This window comes from Hyaena hyaena, unplaced genomic scaffold (genome assembly GCF_003009895.1).
Source record: "Hyaena hyaena isolate Hyena2069 unplaced genomic scaffold, ASM300989v1 scaffold_68, whole genome shotgun sequence".
Classification (NCBI taxonomy): Eukaryota; Metazoa; Chordata; class Mammalia; order Carnivora; family Hyaenidae; genus Hyaena; species Hyaena hyaena.
In genome coordinates, this window is record NW_024080700.1 from 1871142 (window position 1) to 1892985 (window position 21844).

General features: G+C 41.5%; 1 protein-coding gene across 1 annotated transcript in view; it reads right to left on the reverse strand.

Moving 5' to 3' along the window:
* Nucleotides 1-21844, reverse strand: part of NUP93 (nucleoporin 93) — a 103372-nt gene that overhangs the window by 60057 nt on the left and 21471 nt on the right. The window contains exon 3 of the mRNA XM_039232644.1: nt 13535-13652. Within this exon, the coding sequence (XP_039088575.1) occupies nt 13535-13652 (118 nt within the window). The remainder of the gene's footprint in view (nt 1-13534; nt 13653-21844) is intronic.

Below are 21844 nucleotides of genomic sequence, written 5' to 3' on the forward strand. Positions count from 1 at the left end.
CCCGCTCTCAACCTGGCCCGGCTCAACCTCGCACCCGGGCCAGGCTCACTCTACACAGCAAGACAGCCGTGGTGGTGCACGCCGCAAGGCTACAGGAACTGTCCTCATGGCCATAGTGGCACAGCTCACAGATAGATGCTCGGGGAAAAGGAGGTACAGTCCCCTGTTAGCAGTAGCTGCCCCTGACGGGCCAGCCAGTCTGAATCATTTGGGGGAGAGAAGAGAAAGTGGGATGCATAGGACAGAAAGAATGTGAGAATGAAAGGAAGACAGGAGAAAAGATAAAAAGAACCCACAAAAAGAATGGAAGGGAGGATAGCCTAAAGGAAGGAAAGAAACCAGGAGGGAGGGAGAAATAGAAAGCAAAAGCTGGCAACAACAAACACCAACAGAAAACCTCACCCCTAATCGGCTCTCAATTCTGACAGTCCAATCCACCTAAAGTTTCAAATATGACACGCATGTGAATACAGAGAGCTTGGGGGACAGTTGGCCTCTGTGCAGCTGCTTGGCACCAAAGACCTACTCAGAGGGCAAAAACACGGCACATAGGTTCTATCTGGTGTGACGAGTCTCAGGAGATGCAGCCCCTTCACAGAAAGAGCATTTGGAAACCACTCAGCAGCAGCAACCAACACCAGCATCGTTTCTGCTCCAAAGTGTACCGCAGACGGGAAAGTGAGGTCTGCCACCACCCACCCAGTTCACGGTGTTCCTCTTCTGAGTGACGTTTTCATCTCTACAACTGGTTTAGGCAACTCACAAATCTTCCACACAGAAAGGAATGTATGGAAATGTAACTTCGAAGAAACAGCTAAGGAAAGTTAGGACCAAAACATCAAGAAATGACAAGTGACAAAAGACCTAGCTTAGTGTCTTTGCAAAACAAACCAACCTGCAATTTACCCAATTAGTCACCTGCCACCCTATGCCTTCCTCAGCAAGGCATGGTAATAAGGACACAGGACAAGGGGCGCCTGGGTGGCTCAGCCGGTTGAGCGTCCGACTTTGGCTCAGGTCATGATCTCATGGCTTGTGAGTTCGAGCCCTGCAAAGGGCTCTGTGCTGACAGCTCAGAGTCTGGAGCCTGCCTCGGATTCTGTGTCCATCTCTTGCTCTGCCCCTCCCTCGCTCATGCTCTGTCTGTCTCTCTCAAGGATAAATAAAACATTTTTAAAATTTTTTAAAAAATAAGGACACAGGGCAAGGCATTAATAAGTGTCTGGATTCAAGATCCACCTTTGATAGTAAATAATCTCTCCATCTTGGTTTCAATATCTTCTCCTAAATAAAGAGAATGTCAACATCCATTCAACCCATTTCACCATGAGAAAGAAGATGGTGATGGGCAAAGCCCACTGCAAAGTATCACACAAATGGGAGAATTATTATGGTGTACCACTCAAAGTTCACATAATATTCCTGTCCTGTTCCTTTCCCCTGCATCTTCCAAATTAGGACAAAGTCACAGATAACTATTCTTTCAAATGGTTTGAGTGGAGCAGTGAAATGACGTAACAGTTATTCATGAGACCGGCATGTCTCAGATCACCCTTCACACATTAGGAAGCCTTTCCTACAGAATAAAGGAAAAGACTGTACATCATTTTGGAAGAACTGACCAATTCTGAACTATGAGGGTCATTTTTATAGCCGATCTCTAACACATACTTCCTCTCTCCATTAAATCAATTTTCCTAGTCACTTCAAACTGATGTTCTATAGTCTCAACTAACTGGCAAAACAATCCAACACTTCCAAATGCTGGCTGTTCTGACAACCTGAAGGGGCAATACAGCTGGTGATGAAAGCGTACTGCCAAGTTCTCTGAATTAAGCATGTCTTAATTTTGTAATTAGGGGGAAAACTGAATTTTCTCTCCTAAAGCCATTCAGTTCCTATTCACACTCTCAAAATCCCAAACTTAATGTTTTCTTGTCGCTGACTCCCTTAGGCTTCACCCTCTCTTCCAGTCAAGAGATGTGCAGGGTGTGAAAGAAGAGGGTATAAAAGTCTTCTTGCAGACAATGATTACTTCTCTTCCAACCTCTCTAAGCCTAGCTCCCTCCTTAAGCAGAACACTTTACCAGCCTCTTGGCTAGATTCTAATTCCAACTTCATACGAGGAGGGTGGCCCCAGGAACAGGCTGAGGGCTCCATACACGGGAGTGCCTTGCTGTGACCTACAGTGGAACACTATCATGTCTTTTCAGCTCCCTGGTTGGCCTTCTCTTCAAGATTCTGTTATGTTAGTCTACATTTACTTGTAAGAGCCAGTTAGTCCAAATAGTACCAATTTGCATGACTCCAGGTCACCTCGCTGTTCTGTTGTCTCCTAGAAGTGAATAATTTTTTGCTGTAGAGAAATTCTTTCCTGTATTCTGGAGCACACACAAGGCTAAGGCCTTGTCTGTGTCTATAAAAACCAAACACACACAATACCCTTAGCAGCCAAATCATATTATAAGACGTAAGATTTCAACATTCCGGCACACTGCCAGAGCTTAATGGCCAGTCAGACGCTAAGTAAGGAAATGGGCCTGCATTAAACCTACAAATAAGTCAACAATCAATAGTTCAGGATTACAGTAAAAAACTTGATGTGCCCTTTAAATTGCTTCTAGCATCATTCTTCTAACTCAAGCTCCGCTTCAAAAGCAAAGCAAAACAAAACAAAGATGATCAAGCAAGAAGCTGAACACAACCTATTTTCACAAACACACAGCATTGGCATTTCGAAACTAAAAGCTACTCTAAGATTTCACAGAAACCTTTTACAGTATACCTGTAGGGCAGCGAACCTGAGAAATAACGGGCTGAGCTTTAGACGGTAAAATAAACTGACAGCTCAGCAAGCACAAAACTATGGCAAAAAGCAAGCACCTGGAGATAAACGGATGAAGCAGGTTTGGCCTTCCTGCAAAACTCACCCCTGCCACACACATACTCACCCCCCAAGCCAGCAGCAGTGTGCAGAAAGGGTGAGAAAGCACGTTCCAGCTTTGTTCCTCAGTCAACATGATTTGACTACTAAGCGTATATAAATAAGAGCTATGCCCACCACATCCATTCACTGTGGGCTTTCTAGTCTTTATTTTGCTCTAAATGAGCAATCGCTGAGCAATACTTCTATTAAAATACTTCAACTACTTTACTCTTTCAAATGTGTCTTGAAAATTCACTTCTTTACTAAACAGTCTTGATCTACAAATGAAATTTAAAACCTAGGGGACTAAGGGCACAGTACTGAACTCAAACCAACAGAAGGGAGTTCAAGTCGGGCATATCTAGCCTCTGCAGGCCTTCGGTTTCCCCGTCGGTGAAATGCAGTTAACAATAGTATACACCTGAAATAGTTACTGGAAACCCAGGAAGTGTTTACTACAGTGTCTTTTTTAAAAATTATTTTTAAAGTTTATTTATTGGCAGCGGGGGGGGAGGGGGGGGGAAGCAAGCAGAGGAAGGGCAGAGAAAGGGAGAGAGAGAATACCGAGCAGGCTCTGCACCATTAGCACACAATTGAACTCACGAACCTTGAGATCATGACCTGAACTGGAACCAAGTCAGACGCTTAACCAACTGAGCCACCCAGGCACCCCTAGTACAGTGTCTTGATGCAATAAATGTTCAATAGACCTTAGCTCTGCCTCCTCCATTTTAGCTGGGGTAAAACAGAAGACAGGAATTCAATTTTGTCTTTAGTGCAATGATTCACTGCACCAGCAGGAAACACTTAAATGGAAGAAAGGAAGGAAAGGAAGAAAGGAAAGGGAGGAGGTGGATAGGTTGGGGGAGAGGGGAAAATACAACAATTTAAACTAGCGCTACTCCAAGTGTGGCTGAAGGAGCATCAGCCCCTGAGGAGGTGGTGCCCGGCCTGCAGCAGGTAAGTACAAAAACAGAGAATAAGCATTTAGAACTTTTATAGCAAACTGATGGAGGGATTTTATGTCTACTGAATTTAATTTGAAAAAATGAAGGCTTATACTTTGTATGTTTTTTATTTCATTTTTCTTCTCCTAGTAATTCATTTTTACTGTATAGGGGTGGGGGACAAACTCGTTTGGGAGGCACTGATTCAGGAAACATCTTCCAAAAGAAGAACACCCACCACTATACTTCTTCGCTGTGAAGACCCCTGGGGCAGTCTGGGACCTCATCACAGAACCAAGTACTGCTGTGAATGCCCACAAACCGTCAAGGATCACCAGGCCCTGCGCCGGTACTATCTAACACAATATGCGAGACTGATATGCACGGTGGGTAAGAGAAAACCTAGTAAGAGAGAAAGTGCTCCCAGCTAGTATCACACCAGAGTATTTTGGTACCTTGAACAAATCAAGCACCATTTCTGCCTGTCCCTAAGATGCTGACAGCATTTTAAAATACTTTTTTTTTTGGGGGGGGGGGAGGAGTAGAAGAAACTCTCCCTCATATCCTTCTGTTCATGCCATTCAAAGAAAGAAACCAAATCAGGTAGTAATAATAAAAATCAGCCAGTAAATCCACCCTCCTACTTGCATTCTGCTGACCGAATCCTCCCCTTTGTTTTATAAATTAAATGAACTGCCTGGTCCTGGCGGTAAATAGGTCTTGTATGACACGGCTTCTCTCTATACAAGTTCTCAGATGATGGGTCACGCCCAGCCCAGCCGGCCAGCTCTGCTGCGGCGCTTCAAGGGCAGCGGTTTTCTGACAAGCACGGACAGGATCTGGCCGATGGCATCTCAGCCTCACAGCCTCTCCAGGTTAGAAGCGAGACCTCGCCCTGTGGGTCTCCCAGATAATTAAAGTGGTGCGGGCACTGCGGTCGTTCGTGCTGTGGACCTAGGGCTGTCAGAATTGAGGGCCTTAGCTCGGCTCGGTGGCCAGCAACCTGAGCTTGGGGGGCTCACTCAACCTCTCTGAATCTGAAGTGCAAGATGGAAGCCAAGCATCTGTCAAACGGGGGAAAAGCTTACAAAGAAAGCAATATATCCTAGTTCTGGGAGCTCTGCAGCAAAAGAAATTCTAATACAGGTCTTATCTGTGAAGGATGTTGCCCCTCCTTTCTCCCAGCTTCTGTTCCTGGTCCCCAACAAGCAAACAGAAAGAAGCAAAACCAGGGGTCTCCCCTGTCTGAGCCCCCTCTCACTTCCCTCAGAGAATGTGGATTTTTAGTGGATACAGTAGGAACCTGGACCCCAAAGTTTCGTAACCGAAGAACCACACTTGGCAACTGCTAACAATGGAAGGAGCCACACCAGGCTACAGGCTTGGAAAGCTTTGGATCGAACATTCCAAAATGGAAATAAGAGATCACTGAGTGCCGTAGCAAGTAGATCAAAGTGATACACAGGGTCAAGGGCTGCCATTTGAGAACGACAGACTGGTGTACAGTAATGCATTCGATATTCAATGAGGTTTTAAATCCATTTAAATCACACTCACTCCAATATCAAATAGTTCAGCAGATAAAAAGACATGCTCATTTCTGGTTCCTGAAACCAAGTAAATTTTAAAGACACCAGACTAAAGATGACAATATATGCTCTCCATCTCCAGAGTACTGGGGCATCAATCGATATCGGCAGGTTAAGAGATAGCTCCTGGAGGAGGGAGGGGACGACTCAACTCTGGTTCAAAGGCACCAGGGCCTGGCCAATATGTGAAGTGCTCTATTAAATTGTTAGATAAATATTTTAGCCATGGGCTTCTTCTAAAACACTTTTACAGAACCATTCCAACTTCTTTCTTTAGTTGGTAATTGATATTCCCTTGCTCACTACAGGATATAAGAAACCTCTGAGAAGACAAAGAAGCCTGTCATTTCCTGCTTGCTCAGAACGCATTCAGCATCCATTTACTTGCTTTTTCTGAAAGCCCTGCATTCAGGAGTAAGTGTGAATGGGTAAGTAAAAAGGCTGAAATCTTATATCCTTGGCTCACATAAAAGCAGTTTTTCACATTTTCCACAAACGATGCCTTTAACACCCATTTTTATTCCAAAGTTACCATTTTTAATTCCATTCACAGGATACTTTAATGTAATTGCATACTTTCCACCAAACCACAATGCCTACCTTTTCCCTTATCACAGACAGGCAGAAAAATTAAATCATTTCGGTACTTACCCCAGCAGTCAGGATCAGAATTCCTAATTATAAACACAAAACAGGATGGCACATTAACCTGCCTCTGGGAAGATATGATTTTTTCTTTTTCACATGTTTACTGGTTTTTACCAGCTCTGAGGTTTACCCTGGGTCAGGATTTAATGACAAGGAATAGCAAATATGTTTGTTAAGTGGGGGTGACGTGGACACCACGCTGTTCACACAAGAGACAAAGCCTGGCACCCTGACCTCCCTGAAGAAGAAGACGGTGCACAGTAAAATGGAGGTCTTTTCCGTATGCAGTCTGGCCACTGCAACTGAATGCTGGCCTAAAATGTACCTGGTGTTTGCTCCAGGAAAAGATTTCTCTCCAACTAGCAGGGCTTTGGATCCCGTGAGAATTGGATTCATTAGCTAGTGAACCCAAGAGCATTAACTGTAGGGTGTTTGATAGTCCAGGATAAGCGGCTGTTACAAGCCGCAAAAGGGCAAGATTCAAATATCCATTAAAGTCCTCTAAAATCTCAAAAGCAAGGTTACCATTAACTTCCCATAGACTCTTTTAGGGGCAAGAGGAATATAAGCAAGGAGGTCAATAAAGACAAATGCTTAACTAAAAACTTTCACACTGTTAGATTCGCTTATATTTTTTATGTATGTGAAAACATTTAAAGAGCAAGATCTTATTCCTTCAGAGTCCCATCAATTCAAAATTTCTAATCATCCAATTGGGGCTAGCTCACCACCACAGAAAAGCCTGCTCAGGCATACTAGGAGCAGAAACAATATGGAGACAGACAATATGTTTTAATATTTTGCCCACTTAAAACATGTCTCAGGACTGTAACACAAATTAACAGCATGCAAACAGATGCAACTCTTAATGAACGAACCCCATCTCTTCCTTAAATTTACGAAAGCAAATTTCGTCTGGTCTGGTCAGACCTCTCTCCTCAGTATACACGCTCAGTAGTTTTGATTTCTAAAAACAAATGAAAAGGACTACTTAAAAATAACCCCAGAGTTCAGGTATCGTTCATCCCTTCAGGCTGCACCTTCCTGCTTACCACACTTCTTCCTCAATATTAATATTTTGCCAGTAATATTCCTGAAGAGCTACTATTAGCACACTAATCACTCTAGGCAAGTCTGACCCTCTTTCCAACAAACAAACTGCCACAGGATTTCTGGAACCAATTCCCCACTAACAACTTGCCAGTACTACAAACACACAATAAGTAAGCAACACAACCACTTTTCTGCTTAGCTGTTATATATAGCTCCATTTAAGCAGCAGTCTCTTAATTCTGAAGATATAAAATTAAAAGATAAACCAGGAAAATAACAATTTAGGTGATAATGGGTTACACAAGCAGTGATTCATTTTTATACTTACCAAAGCTATTTAGTTTCTTCTGATTATTTAAAACATATGCTAAGAATGGTCTGAGCATATGCTACATTGCCAAGGCCAAGGGCAGAAAAAGGAAGGAAACTGGGGCACCTGGGTGGCTCAGTCGGTTGAGTGTCCGACTTCGGCTCAGGTCATGATCTCACAGTTCATGGGTTCGAGTCCTGCTTCGGGCTCTGTGCTGACAGCTAGCTCGGAGGCTGGAGCCTGCTTCAGATTCTGCGTCTCCCTCTCTCTCTGACCCTCCCCTGCTCGCTCGCTCACTCGCTCTCTCTCTCTCTCGGAGGTAAATAAAACATTGAAGGAAAAATTAAAAAGAAAAAAAAGAAAAAGGAAGGAAACAATGAATATTTTATTATGGATGCAGTGTGGTAGGCAAGACAAGTTTCTGACAAGTGAATTATTATTGCATCATTAGTCTTGTAATTGATAAATCAGTTTCTCTGGCTCCGACTTCGATACAGTTACTTTATCCACTATTTAAGACTTCATTTTCTCTTCACTCATACAGGGCAGGGCAGATTTCCATCTGGAAATTTACACAGATTATAAAGACCTTTGGTACAGGATCCTTCTTTTCGTTTTTGTTTTTTGGGGGTTTATTTTTTTTGGTAGAAGAATCTCAATAGGGGTGCCTGGGTGGCTTAGTCGGTTAAGTGTCCGACTTTCGCTTAGGTCATGATCTCGCGGTTCGTGGGTTCGAGCCCCGCGTCTGGCTCTGTGCTGATTGTCAGCTCAGAGCCTGGAGCCTGTTTCCGTCTGTGACTCCCTCTCTCTGGCCCTCCCCTGCTCACGCTTTCTCTCTCTCTCCTAGAAATAAATTAATTAATTAAAAAAAAAAAGAATCTCAATAGATAAGAATCAATTTGTGTAAGAGCTGAATGGGCTGCTAAATTAATTCGAAAATAAGCTCAATTTCTGTTTACTTTGTGGAGAAACATTTGGAAAGTTTTGGTTTTTTCCTAGGCAATAAAACTGACACACTGTATTTGGAGGCTATGGAGAGAGAAGGCCTTGAAAGAGGCTCACGTGAGGAGAGTCTCACAAATGAGGGCTTGGACATTTCAGAGGCATTACTCCAGGCTAAAGAAAGGTGACCAGAGTACAAATATACACATGCACACACATACGCACACACACGTGCATGCACACACACAAGACAGCTCCTCTTCTTCAGTAAAGTATCACAAGTTAATACCATCTATACATATTCCAAACAGTAGTATTTAATGCTTTAGAAAAGCAAACTGTTTCTATTTGAAAAACGTCTCTATAGATATCTCTTGGGGCACCTGGGGGGCTCAGTCAGTTAAATGTCTGACTCTTGATTTGGATCAGGTCATGATCTCACAGTTCATGAAATCGAGTCCTGAGCAGCATGGAGACTGCTTGGGAACTCTCTTCCTCTCTGCCCTTCCCCACTCACACACACTCACACACTCTCTCTCTCCTCCTCAAAGTAAATAAATAGACTTTAAAAAAAAAAAAAAAAGAAGGATCTTAAACACACTGGAGTGTTAGTCTGTTTGGACAGAGTGACTACTATTGAACTCTGGAATCAGATATGGGTCCTTCCCAAAGGCCCAAAAGAGAATGATGAGGGCGAGGTCAGAAATTCAGTTGAGGTTTGCAAACACTGAAACTAGCTGTAGATGCCTTCGCCCAATACTCCATACAGCTATGGAAGAATCAGATTTGACAATGTTTCATTAGTTACTGTTAATTTAGACTTAAAAACTTCTGGCACTGTATGTGGAGTGGGTTACCTGTGTCCTCTACCAGAAAGATGTCTTCAGATCCTAAGACTCAGTACCTGTGCACATGAGCTTACTTGGAAATAGGATCTTTGCAAACGTGATTTGATTAAAATAAGGATCCCAAGACGAGATTCATGATGGGTACAGGGTGGGCCCTACACCCAGTACTGGGTGTCTTTATCAGAGAAAGGAGAGGGAGATTGGACACTGAGGAGGAAAATCTTGTGGAGATGGGGGCAGATACTGGAGTTAAGGAACGGCCTGGTACTGCCAAAAGTTAGAAGAGGAAAGATTCTCCCCTACAGCCTTCAGAGGGAGCATGCTGTTGCCAACACCTTGGTTTCAAAGTTCTAGAGTCCAGAACTGTGAGAGGGCAAATTTCTAACGTTTTAGGCCAAGTTTGTGGGAAACTTCTTGTGATGGCCCTAGGAATCTAATACAATAAAGTTCAGCAATAATATTATTATACTTTGGTCCCATGCCATTTGGAAGTAATACAGCCTAAAGCAGAGAAACTGCAGCTCCCATTTTTATGGCCAACTCAGGTAATTTCTGCACAGCCTTCTTGAAATATACATGTAATTTAGTGAAAAGCCCACAATATAACCAAACTGTGTAAATTTGCACTTTATTACTATATAATACACATCATCCGTGGTACATTAGGTCTGTTCAGATCATAGTAAAGATGTGCAATCTGCTCTTGATATTTTCCTTCCAAAAACAGAAGTGAGCAGGTGGATCTCTGTGAGAAGGCTTGGGCTTGTAAGCACCACGAAGTCACTTAGAGCAGAGCAGTACAGTCATCACGGTGCCCTGCTCTGTTAATTAGTCATTGCTCTTCACTGCTATTACACAAACATGCAGGCCTTCTTTACGACCATTTCCAAAGAAGAAAACCAATAAATATTAAAAAAAATTCTCCTAGCATTAGGCATATATAGATTTAAGTAAAATATTTTTAATTGGTTACCTTTGCTGGCCACTGCAGTTGGTTAAAATTGCATTCTCAGGGGCACCTGGGTGGCTCAGTCGGTTAAGCGTCTGACTTCGGCTCAGGTCATAATCTCATGGCTTGTGGGTTCGAACCCTGCGTTGGGCTCTGTGCTGACAGCCAGCTCAGAGCCTGGAGCCTGTTTCAGATTCTGTGTTTCCCTCTCTCTCTAACCCTCCCCTGCTCACATTGTCTCTCTCTTTCTCAGAAATAAAATACTAAAAAAATTTTTAAATAAAAAAAATTAAATTGCATTCTCAGTGCATGCCAACATCATCGACTGTGACAAAGAACATATCGGTAACGGTGAAAACCCTGTATGAATTTCAAGCTTTCCACTAGAAACAGAAGGAAACAGAACCAATGTTTACCAAACAGAAAAGGACTACACGTGTATCTATATGTGTTTCTGCACATAGGGAAATGCCTTTTCAAGCTTATAAGTCATATAAGCGATGGATGGTACAAAGTCTTGGACAGCATCTGTCAAAGGATCCGTCAGCATTTCCTTCTATGAATTTATAAACTGAGATAATAAATTCACTCTGACTGATAGCACATTGGATTAGGATGCATTCTCATCTCAAAAACGGCACTGGATGGAAAAATTTATACACAAAAGTCCATCAGATTTATGGTATGTGGATTATAACTCAGTAAAGCTGTTAAGGGGTGCTGGGGTAGCTCAGTCGGTTAAGCGTCCAACTTCAGCCTCGGTCATGATCTCATTTCGTGAGTTTGAGCCCCAAGTGAGGCTCTGAGTAGACAGCTCAGAGCCTGCTTCGGATTCTTGGTCTCTCTCTCACTTCCTGTCCCTCCCCCGTGCCCACGTACACTCTCTCTCTCTTGAAAATAAGTCAACATTTAAAAAATAAAAGAAATAAGTCAGTTAAAATAAATGAGAAAAAAAAGTCTATCAACAAGTATATCTAGCTTTTCTAAAAGTAAAAAACGAAAATGACGAAGTTAATTCTTCTTGGATAACCAGCTACGCAAGGAGAAGAATGAAAAGGAAGAAGTCTCCGTGTTCAGGGCGAACTCTGACTTGGTTCTCACATCTAACTACTAAACAAGACGTGTACTTCTTGCACGAAACAAGAAGATGCTGTGTATACAGGAGGTTTAAGTACAGGTCGGGTGAGCCCCACAATACAAAACGTTTAACCCCTATCAATACTAGAACCATCTCAGAGTAAGCCGAGGCCTCAGCCCTTTAAAACTTAAATTTTCTCCTTTAAAGCCTTTGTTGGCCAGAAGATGAAATCAACAGAATATTTTCAAACTAGTAAGTCTTAAATCTTTACTTTAGGTCTAGATGATCCATTCCCAATTAATCAAAAGTTATCTTGGACTGACCATTTTGCTTTTTTGAAGCTATTCTGGAAAAAGCTTGAGGTAAAATTTTGATATGGAAGCACCCTTCCTCTCAAAGTTCAAAGATTTCCCAGTGATGCAGGACCAAAACTCTTAGCCACGCTCATTCCAAATTAAGAAACTCTTTTTGATGTGACCGAGCATGCACTGCTGGAAAACCATCTAATGGGGGTGTTGAAGGAGAATGTTCATGCATTAAACAGAAGGTTAGAAGATGGTCATGACTTGATACATTTATAAACCTGTCATTAATATCTCAAATAAAAAAATGGAGTAGGACCTCGAGGGAATTCATGAAGTACATCACTAAATGTGCTGAGTATTCCAAATATGTATTACAGATATGCCAAAGAACATTTAAAAGCTGATAGTTTTAAAAATAAACAACTTCTTTGGAATTTTAAACATTAAAAACAAACAACCTTTTAGCGTGTGCTATTTCTTCCACACTATTAGGGATACTCTTCAAAATATATGACTATTCAAATTAATTTGAGCTCTATCCCTTTTGCCCAGCTCATCCTTGTTATAAGTATTGGTTTATAAAGCATCAAGTAGTAAAAGAGGAGGGGCAAAAAGCAATAGCTAAAAAAAAACAAAACAAAAACAACAGTTACACATACATGCCATTTTAAGATTACATGGGGGAGTGCCTGGGTGGCTCAGGCAGTTAAGCGTGTGACTTCACCTCAGGTCATGATCTCACAGTTCCTGAGTTTGAGCCCCACGTCAGGCTCTGTGCTGACAGCTCAGAGCCTGGAGCCTGCTTCAGACTCTGTGTCTCCCTTTCTCTCTGCCCCTCCCCTGCTTGTGTGCTGTCTTATTCTCTCTTTCTCTCTCTCAAAAATAAATAAAACATTAAGATTTAAGAAAAAGATTACATGGAAATGAGCAGGCATCTATAAGCTGACAAGCAAATAAGATTCAGTACACAAAATTTTAAAAAACTGATGACTATGGGAACATATCAATAACAGGAAAAATATTTAACTCTCAACACAAACACAGGGTTTTCGGTTACTGAACTGGACTAAATGCAGAACTGTGGCCATTAGATGGATAAAAATAGTTCTTGGAAAGAATAGTGGGGTAGAGAGTATTAATTCAAACTGAGCCCATATAACAACACAATCAGTACCCATTTGTACAATGGTTTGCTTTTGTAGAACCTACATCCTTTCATTTCAAAGGTAAATCAATAATTAAAATGATAGTTCACTGACCCTTCACTCTAACATGAAAGCAGCCTCCCAATCCCTCAAAACTAAATGAATCACAAGGTTTTCCTTAACAACATGCATGTGTGCACATGCGCACACACACGCACATACCAGTTTCTGATTAGATTAAAACAGCAATCAATTATGGCAGTGGCATGTTAGGTTAAATGAGACTGGAGTGCTCTATTAGACCATTTCCTGGTGCCACTAATGCAGCCAAATACTTCCTAGAAATCGATGAGTACATTTCAGTAAATAGTACTCCAAGTTTTCCCCAGCTCTTTGCCAACCAACACAAGTAAGATGTAGAAAAGAAATGTAGAAGACGAAGAGTAAAATTATTTGAGATCCAGCAAAGAAAGCAGGAGAAACTTATAACTAATGTCTCTGTGCCTTGGATTAAGCCCAAGGAAGGAAGAAAAATCTGTTCTCATAATTACAATAATTTAAAAAGTGCAGGTCGGAATTCCTTTCTTGAATTCAGTCTCTCCGAGCCCTCTGAGAGTAACCGATGTTTCCCTCTATACCTCCACAGCTGGGTCTCCCGTTCTCTTAGTCTCTCTGGAAGAGAATTAGCCAAGAAACCTAGCATTCCGAAATCACCTGGTCAACACGGGGGCCTTCAGCCTGGCTGGCATGCTAGGCTTCCACCCGCACCAGTCCTGCTGCCCGGCAGCTCTTACCTGAATGTCTGTATCCTTCACAGGCTCAAGAGGCTCAAAGGTGGTGGCCGCACTGAGACTCTCCAAACGTTGGGAGATGTGGGATATGTCAAGTCCCCGAGACCCGAGGAGAACTGACCTACATGAGTATACAGGGCAGGGAGGAAAAAAACAGGATTAGGACACCTAATATGCTTCATGAAATACTAGAGAGTATTGTTTTATTCAAAACCTCCTATGTACTGCCCAGACACTTTTATACGGCTTTTTATGCCTTTCCATAAAGATCTGTCACATGTAATAACAGACACAGTATTGCATTTGGTAATAAGCGATAGTTCCGATCATGCCTGAATTACACCGAACTTGCCTAAATAAAATGATAGAATATCAATATCAATAAAAGTATATGTTAGACTACTACCAACATTTTACAGCAAAGTACATCATGAGGAAGATACTATTCTGTCCCCATTTTAGATGGGAGAACTAAGGTGCAAAGAGGTTAACTGACTTATCCAAAGTCAGAGAGCCAGGAAACGGCAGAGCCAGGTCATGAGGCTCCAGAGCACAAACTCTTAACCACCATCCTGAATTCACAGCCTCTGTAAAGACAGATTATAGTGAACCACAAATTTCAGAAGCTTTAGGAGTAACGCAGCAGAAACTTTATTCATCAGTTATGAAAACTAAGTCTGGGGCCATCAATGATTTGAGGAGTGCAGTCAAACACAGATCCAAGGCTAGTTCTTCATGGCTTCTCTTTAAAGGCCAAACACTGGGGGCACCTAGGTGGTTCAGTCAGTTGAGTGTTTGACCCTTGATTTTGGCTCAGGTCGTGATCTCACACTTCGTGGGATCGAGCCCCGCATCTGGCTCTGTGCTGACAGCACGGAGCCTGCTTAGGACTCCCTCTCTGCTCCTTTCCTACTCCTATGCATGTGAGAGTACACACTCTCTCTCAAAATAAACATTAAATAAATAAATGCCAAGAGTCATATCTACTACATCTTCAAGCTTCCTCTCTGTCGCCCAATCCAGTAATATAGGAGCCTGTCACCTGACTAGTCAATGCTTTTGAAGTGAGATGGGAAGAATACAGCTGGTTTTATTTCTACTTATCTGGGGCAATGTAACATGGAAGAGTTTAAAAAAAAAATCAGCGTCTCACTAATATCTAGAATACTCTCTGGAAGAAAGAAACTTGGGAGAAATAGATGCTTAGACTGTTGCTCGTGGATGATGATTTTAGTACCCAAAATCCCACCAACAAAGTTTATGGTCCTTCTGAGTAACTCAGAAGAAGCTACACCACTTGGCAGCACAAGGAACCCTAACACCTACAGGTGTGACACCTAAGATTTCCAATCCTGAACTAACAGATGTATTGGAGAAGAGAAAGGACTTCGTGTTTATTTCTAGTTTTCTAAGTACTACAGAAAAGATGTTGTGCACAGAGGGCTCCCCACTATAGATTTTTGTCTCTTCCACGTAGAGGGGTTACCTAGAATGCCATCCTTGAGGCTTCTCCTCCAGGCTGCCATGTCAGATAGATAATCTTACCTCTCTTCTAATAATCTGTAATAGCTAACTTTCTAATCCAGCAGTTCCCAGCCCTGGTTACACATTAGAATCACCCGGGCAACTTTCCTCCCAATGATTCTGAATAGTGTTGGGTGAAGCCTGGAGCATGGGCATCAAGGTAACACTCTCCTTCCTTTTTTAATAGCTTTACTGAAATATAATTCACATACCATACAATTTACCCATTTAAAGTGTATAATTCAGTTGGTTTTAGTCTATTTACAGAGTTGTATAACCATCGTCACAATTTTAGTGCATCTTCATCACCCCCCAAAACAAACATCCTTACCCATCAGCAGTCATTCCTCATGTCCTTTCCTAAACTCCCCTCAACCCTTGGCAACCATTAATCTAGTTTCTGTCTCTACAGATCTGCCTATTCTGGACATTCCATATGAATGGAATCATATAATATGTGGCCTTTTGCAACTAGCTTCTTTAATTTATCATAATGCTTTTTCAAGATTCATCCATGTTGTAACCTGTATCAGTACTTCATTTCTTCTTATAATTGAGCAGTATTCTATTATATGGATACATCACATTTTATATTTATGAATGTATCCATTCATCAGCTGATAGGCATTTGGGTTGTTTCCACTCTGGGGCTATTATGAAAATGCTGCCATAAACATTCATGTACAAGTGTTTGTATGAATATGTTTTCATTTTTCTTGGATATATACCTTGAAGTAGAATTGCTAGATCATACAATAATTCTGTTTAACCTTCTGAAGGTGGCTTTCCAAAGCAGTTACACCATTTTATATTCCTATGAGTGATATACAAGGGTTCCAATTTTTTCTAAATCCTCACCAATATTTATTATCTTTTTGATTAGAGTCATATTAGTGGGCCCTCCTTTTCAAACCGTTACAGAAAATCATGGGGCGCCTGGGTGGCTTAGTCGGTTAAGCATCCGACTTCGACTCAGGTCATGATCTCACAGTTCGTGGGTTTGAGCCCCATGTCAGGCTCTGCTAACAGCTCAGAGCCTGCAGCCTGCTTTGGATTCTGTGTCTCCCTCTCTCTCTGCCCCTCCCCTGCTTGTGCTCTGTCTCTCAAAAATAAATAAACATTAAAAAAAATTTTAATCTTACAGAAAAACTTTAAATACAAAATTAAAACAGTAAACTTCCTTGTACCCATTATCCAGCTTCAACAATTAACATGTCATAGACAACCCTGTTTCATCAGCATCCCTACCTGTTTCCCTTTCGACCACCAGATTATTTTGAAGTAGATCTAAGATATTCCCCCAATTATTTCACAATTTAAAAATTATTATTTTTTTGAATGGGATGCAAATAAGATCTCTGCTTGTGAATGACGATACGCTTCCTAAATCACTTTTAATCTATAGGTTGCTCCTCCATCTCATTTTCCTTACAATTTCTTTATTGGAGACTCTGGGTTATTTGTCCTGTAGAGCAGTACTACTCAGACTTGAATAATACACACGAATCACCTGCAAAGCATATTAAAATGTAGACTCTGATTCAGCAGATCAGTGACGGGGCTTGAGAGTCTCCATTTCTAAAAAGCCTGCAGCTGACGGGACAACACTAACAGCAGCAAGGACGTAGTTTCTCACATAACAGTTTTAATGACTGCATCCCCCAAATGTGATTTAACATGTTCCTCCAGCCTCTGTATTTCCCTTAAATTGAAAGTAAGCTCTAAAGGTCTGATTGGATTCGGGTGACATTATTTTTTGGTTAGATTACTGGAGACTTGCATCAAGAAGTCTATAATGTCTGGTTATTTCTCTTGGAAGGTTAGCAGATACTGATGATCACTGCAGAGAGTCATTAATTCCCAACGGGCTGCAAAATGGTGGTATTCTATTTTTATTAGCTAGAATATTTCCTTTCAGAGAACTCTCTTCATCCACCATGGCTACTCTGAACGAGGAGATCGTTCTCCAGCACCCTCAAAGTGACTGATGTGTTTCGTTTTAGTGTCACTATGAACTCGTGAATTTAAACATTCATACACATATGAATTGAAATATATTAAACACTTATTGATGTGTTTCGATCCACTGCGGTTACTATCCTTATGATACTCAAATCACCTCCTCTTTAGCCAGGAGAAACCTTCTGAAGATGGTTTCTGAGTTCTTCCGATATGACTCAGGAAGACCTTCATAACTTCCCTAGGACGAGATGTTTCATGTTCATCTTCTACAGACCTGCCCCAGACCTGGCATCAGCTAACTCTCCAAAGAACCCCAGTTGTTTTTATTAAAAAATGGATTTTAGGGGCATCTGGGTGGCTCAGTCGGTTAAGCGTCCCACTCTTGACTTCAGCTCAGATCGTGATCCCACGGTTTGGTGGGTTTGAGCACCAAGTTGGGCTCTGTGCACTGACTGTGTGGAGCCTGCTTGGAATTCTCCCTCTCCTGTCTCTGTGCCCCTCCCTGGCTCATGCTCTGTCTCTCTCAAAATAAATAAATAAATTTAAGGAAAAAGTGGATTTCAGAGGCACTACTGAGGCACTAGGACTGCTCACTGCTACACTGTTTCTAGGCCTTATGGAAAGCAGGGCTAGACATGAAGTTTTTACTTCTGTTTCAATTTTCTTAAGATAGATTACATCATGAGTTTATACTGATACTTCCAATTCAAAATTTGAAACACAAGGTTCCAGTTCTCAACATCACCACCCTAACTACTTATCTGCTTTGTCCCATACTATAAACACAACAGTCCCCCAAACTGCAGAGACGACACCTCCAGCATGACGACTGAAGGCAGATTATGATACCACTTGGAACTGTTCGTCTCTGTGTGGTTATATCACCAACTGAATTAAGCATTTATTTTCCTTTTTTAGGAATTCCTTTTTTGAAATTTAATATTGTTTTATAATAATGTAAAATATTCACACAATTCCAAAGTCAAATTTATTTAAAAAAAAAAAGTCCCTGTTTTCTCTACTTTATTCACTCCCTTTCCTGTAAGTAATCTTTTATTTGTTTACTTTTTATATTAATCATGCCTTTTTATTTTCTGTGTCTGATGCTTTCGTAACTGGGGCCTTGCTGACATTGGAAGGAATGCCCCTCTTCCCCCACCAAGGTTAGCAAATTCCGAGAGACAGCGAGAGCAAATTTCAAAAGTGAACTATTGAGTCCAGAGTGCATACCTCACCACCTCAATGGGGCACTGATCATCCCACCAACAGTATAGGACAGTTTCAATCTTCTCCACATCCTCAACACTCACCATGGCCTGTCTTTTGATTATAACCACCCTAGTGTGTGTGTGAAGAGGTACACTGTAGTTTTGATTCGCGTTTCCCTGACAGCTGGTGATGTGGAACATATCTTCATTTGCTTGCTGACTGTACATCGTCTTTGGAGACACAGCTATTGAGATCTTGTGTTCGTTTTTAGATTGGGTTGTGTTTTCATTGTGTTGGAAGTTTTTTACAATATTCTGGATACGAGTCCCCTGTCAGATACATAATTTGAAAATATTTTCTCTCATTCTGTGGGTTCTTTCATAATTGTGTCCTTTGAAGTACAAACCTTTTTTAATTTGGATGAAGTTCAATTTACCTATTTTTTACTCGGTCACCTGTGCTTTTGGTTTCTGTCTAAAAAGGTTCTGCCTAACCTAAGGTCAGAAAGATTTAGACCTATGTTTCCTTCTAAGAGTTTTAAAGCTCTAGCTCTTACATTTGGTCTGTATTCCATTTAGCTCTAGCTCTTACATTTGGTCTGTATTCATTCTTTTACATATAGATATCCAGTTGTCCCAGCATTATTTGTTGAAAAAACACTGAATGCTCTTGGCACTCTTGTTGAAAAATCAGCTGATCATAGACACACGGGTTTATTTCTGGACTCATAATTCTATTCAATTGTGTATCCTTATGCCAGTACCACATGGTGTCGATTGTGGTAGTTTTGTCTAAAGTTATGAAATTGGAACTATGAGCCTTCCAACTTTCTTCTGCCTTTTAAAAATTGTTCTGGCCACTCTAGGTCTCTCATATTTCCACATGGATTTTAGGATCACCTTGTCAATTTCTGCAAAAAAGCCAGCTGGAATTTTGATAAGGACCGCACTGAATCTGCAGATCAATTTGGGAAGTATTAACACCTTAATAATACTAAGTCTTCCAATTTGTGAACACTGGGTGTCTTTTATCTGCTTTCTTAAATAAGAAAGAGCACTGTACATATTTCTCCACCTTATCTTCTATTTTACTTGACAATATCTCTTGGAGTCATTCCGTAGTAGGGTACATTCCCATTCTTCTGTACTACTGAAAAGTACTCCATTACAAAGATGTACCACATCTATCCAACCAGTTTCCCATGGATGGATGCTTGGGTCGTTTCCACTTTTTACCATTACAAATAATGCCAATGAATATTGTTGAGTACACATCCTTCATACTTTTGCCAGTGTATCTTTGGGATGGACCCCTGGAAGAGGGACTGCTGGGTCAAGGGTAAATTTGCCAGATACCGCCAAATTCTGTCCCACAGGTGCCGTATCTCCACCAGTGGTATGTGGGAATGTGCCCAAGGCCCAGGCAATGTTAAGGTGTACAAGGGTTGAGAGTCTTGAAATGAGAAACCTAGCGATTAGAGGAGTCCGAAGAGAAAGGTCATCTGAGGGGGTGTCACCCGCAGGAACTGTCCAGTCACAGGCAGAAACCCTGATGGGGAAAGGGAGACGGACTGAGAACTGAGGAAAAGGGCATGGAATCTAGGGTAACAGACAGCTTTACAGATAAAGGCTGTACCAGAAACGTCCAGCTTGTAAGGGTAGAAAAGTCCAAAGGCTCCTGGCCTTCTACCTGCCCCAGTTTCCGCAAACCAGGCAGCTTCTCCTGAGCAAAATGCCACAGAGGCTGGAGTCAAACACTCTAGTCCCAGAAGAGGAGGAGAACAAAAGGTGTTCTCAGAGCACACGGGAAACAGAAACAGTCAGGAGGCTTGGGTTCAAGTTTTAACTGTCACTTCCTGCCTGAAAATCTTGGACACATCCGTTTTCCAAGCTTCATTTTTTAACTCTGTTAAATCTCAAGAAAAACCCCTGCCTCTCTCACCTCTCAGGCTTGTGACAAGCAGTCAGAAGGCCTATGACAACTCTTTGGGAACTGAAAAGTGCCAAAGGAATGGGAGAGATTCTCACTGACCAAGCTGGATTTGAATTCTGGCTTGGCCACTTGCTATCTGACGCTTCCCAATTATAAAACAGAGATAATAAACACTTATTTCACAGGGTTATTTTAAGAAGAAATTATATAACGCATGTAAAGTGGCTGGCACAATGCCTGACAAAGAGCAAGTGCTCAAAAAGGTTGCTTAGTAAGTAGTATTACCTCAAGTAAATTTATAATTTACTGTAAAACTTCGGGCACATAAATGTTGGTACATCCTTTGCGCAAACATGGAGAGAAGGGTGAAAGAACAAGCAAATTAATAACACTGGTTATGCTGGGGACAAAGTTAAGACAGAGAGTGACTGCTGGCTTTCTCTTTGTACAACTCTAAGTTGTCTGGCTTTCTGAATTTGACTGGAAAAATCCACTGAGGCATCTCTGATGGGAAAAGAGAGGGAATGCAGCTGAAAATGGGTACCCAGGGAGGGCTTCTCAGCCACTGATGATATTCTATGTCTTCACCGTGCAATGTGCAATTCATTTTATTATTATTTACACAAGGAGTCAGCAAACTTATCCTGTAAAAGGCAGACAGTAAATATTTCAGGCTCTGCAGGCCATACGGTCTCTGTCATAACCACTCAACTCTGCTACTGTAGCACAAAAGCAGCGCAGACAATACATAAATAAGTGTGGCCATGTTCCAGTAAGACTTTAACAGGCAGCGGGCTGGATCTGGCTCATGGATCGCAGGCTGACAACCCCTGATTTGCACCTTTATGTATGTTATGCATATTCTTTATGTGTGAAGAAATTTAACAATTTAAAAATATCAAACACACATGCAAAAAAGCCTTCAAATCTGTTCCCTCAAATGAAAAATCCAACAAAGTATATTTAAACAAATGAATTCAGCACAGAACAATTCAATCTGAAGTCTACAATCTAATCTTAACTAAAATCTTAAAGACACATTTTCTTTCAAAATTTATTTCATGTAAGAAAATGTTTCCTCCTCAGTTCTCCTCTCTGCTTTCACCCTGTGCTAAAATATTCACATCACACTTTATGTCTGCCTATCAAGGTGGAAAAATACAGTCATCAGCCCTTTGGTTTCTTTTTAAGCACCTGCCCCACCCTATACCCATTCTTTCAATGTTCCAACTTCCTCCTCCCTAAAATAATGAATTTAAGGTAGAAAGAGATGAGGAAGAATGGAAATTTACAAGAAAGAGAGCATGACTGATAATTGTTACCAAGAAAACATTTTCCCTTTTTGCTCTTAATAGGCTGTAAAGCTGATGCAATTAAATTATAACTATAGCAACTCAGCTGGCGTCGCACTCCTGCAGCATCCCTGCACACAAGCACAGAGCCTGCGCTCAAGGCTGAGGGTGACGCAGGTGGCCAGCAGCGACGGGCGGGAGCCTGCAAGGAGGGCAAGTAAGCACATCTGTCCAAAGGTGGTGGGAAACAGTGCAGAGGAGCAACCGGCTGGAGAGTAAAAACTCCCTGCCAGAGTGCTCCTAATCTGCTTCCACCAATACCAAAGGAAGCAAAACTAGTATTTTAAAAATAAAATTCTGGGGAGACCTACAGAATTTCCACAACATCCTCACT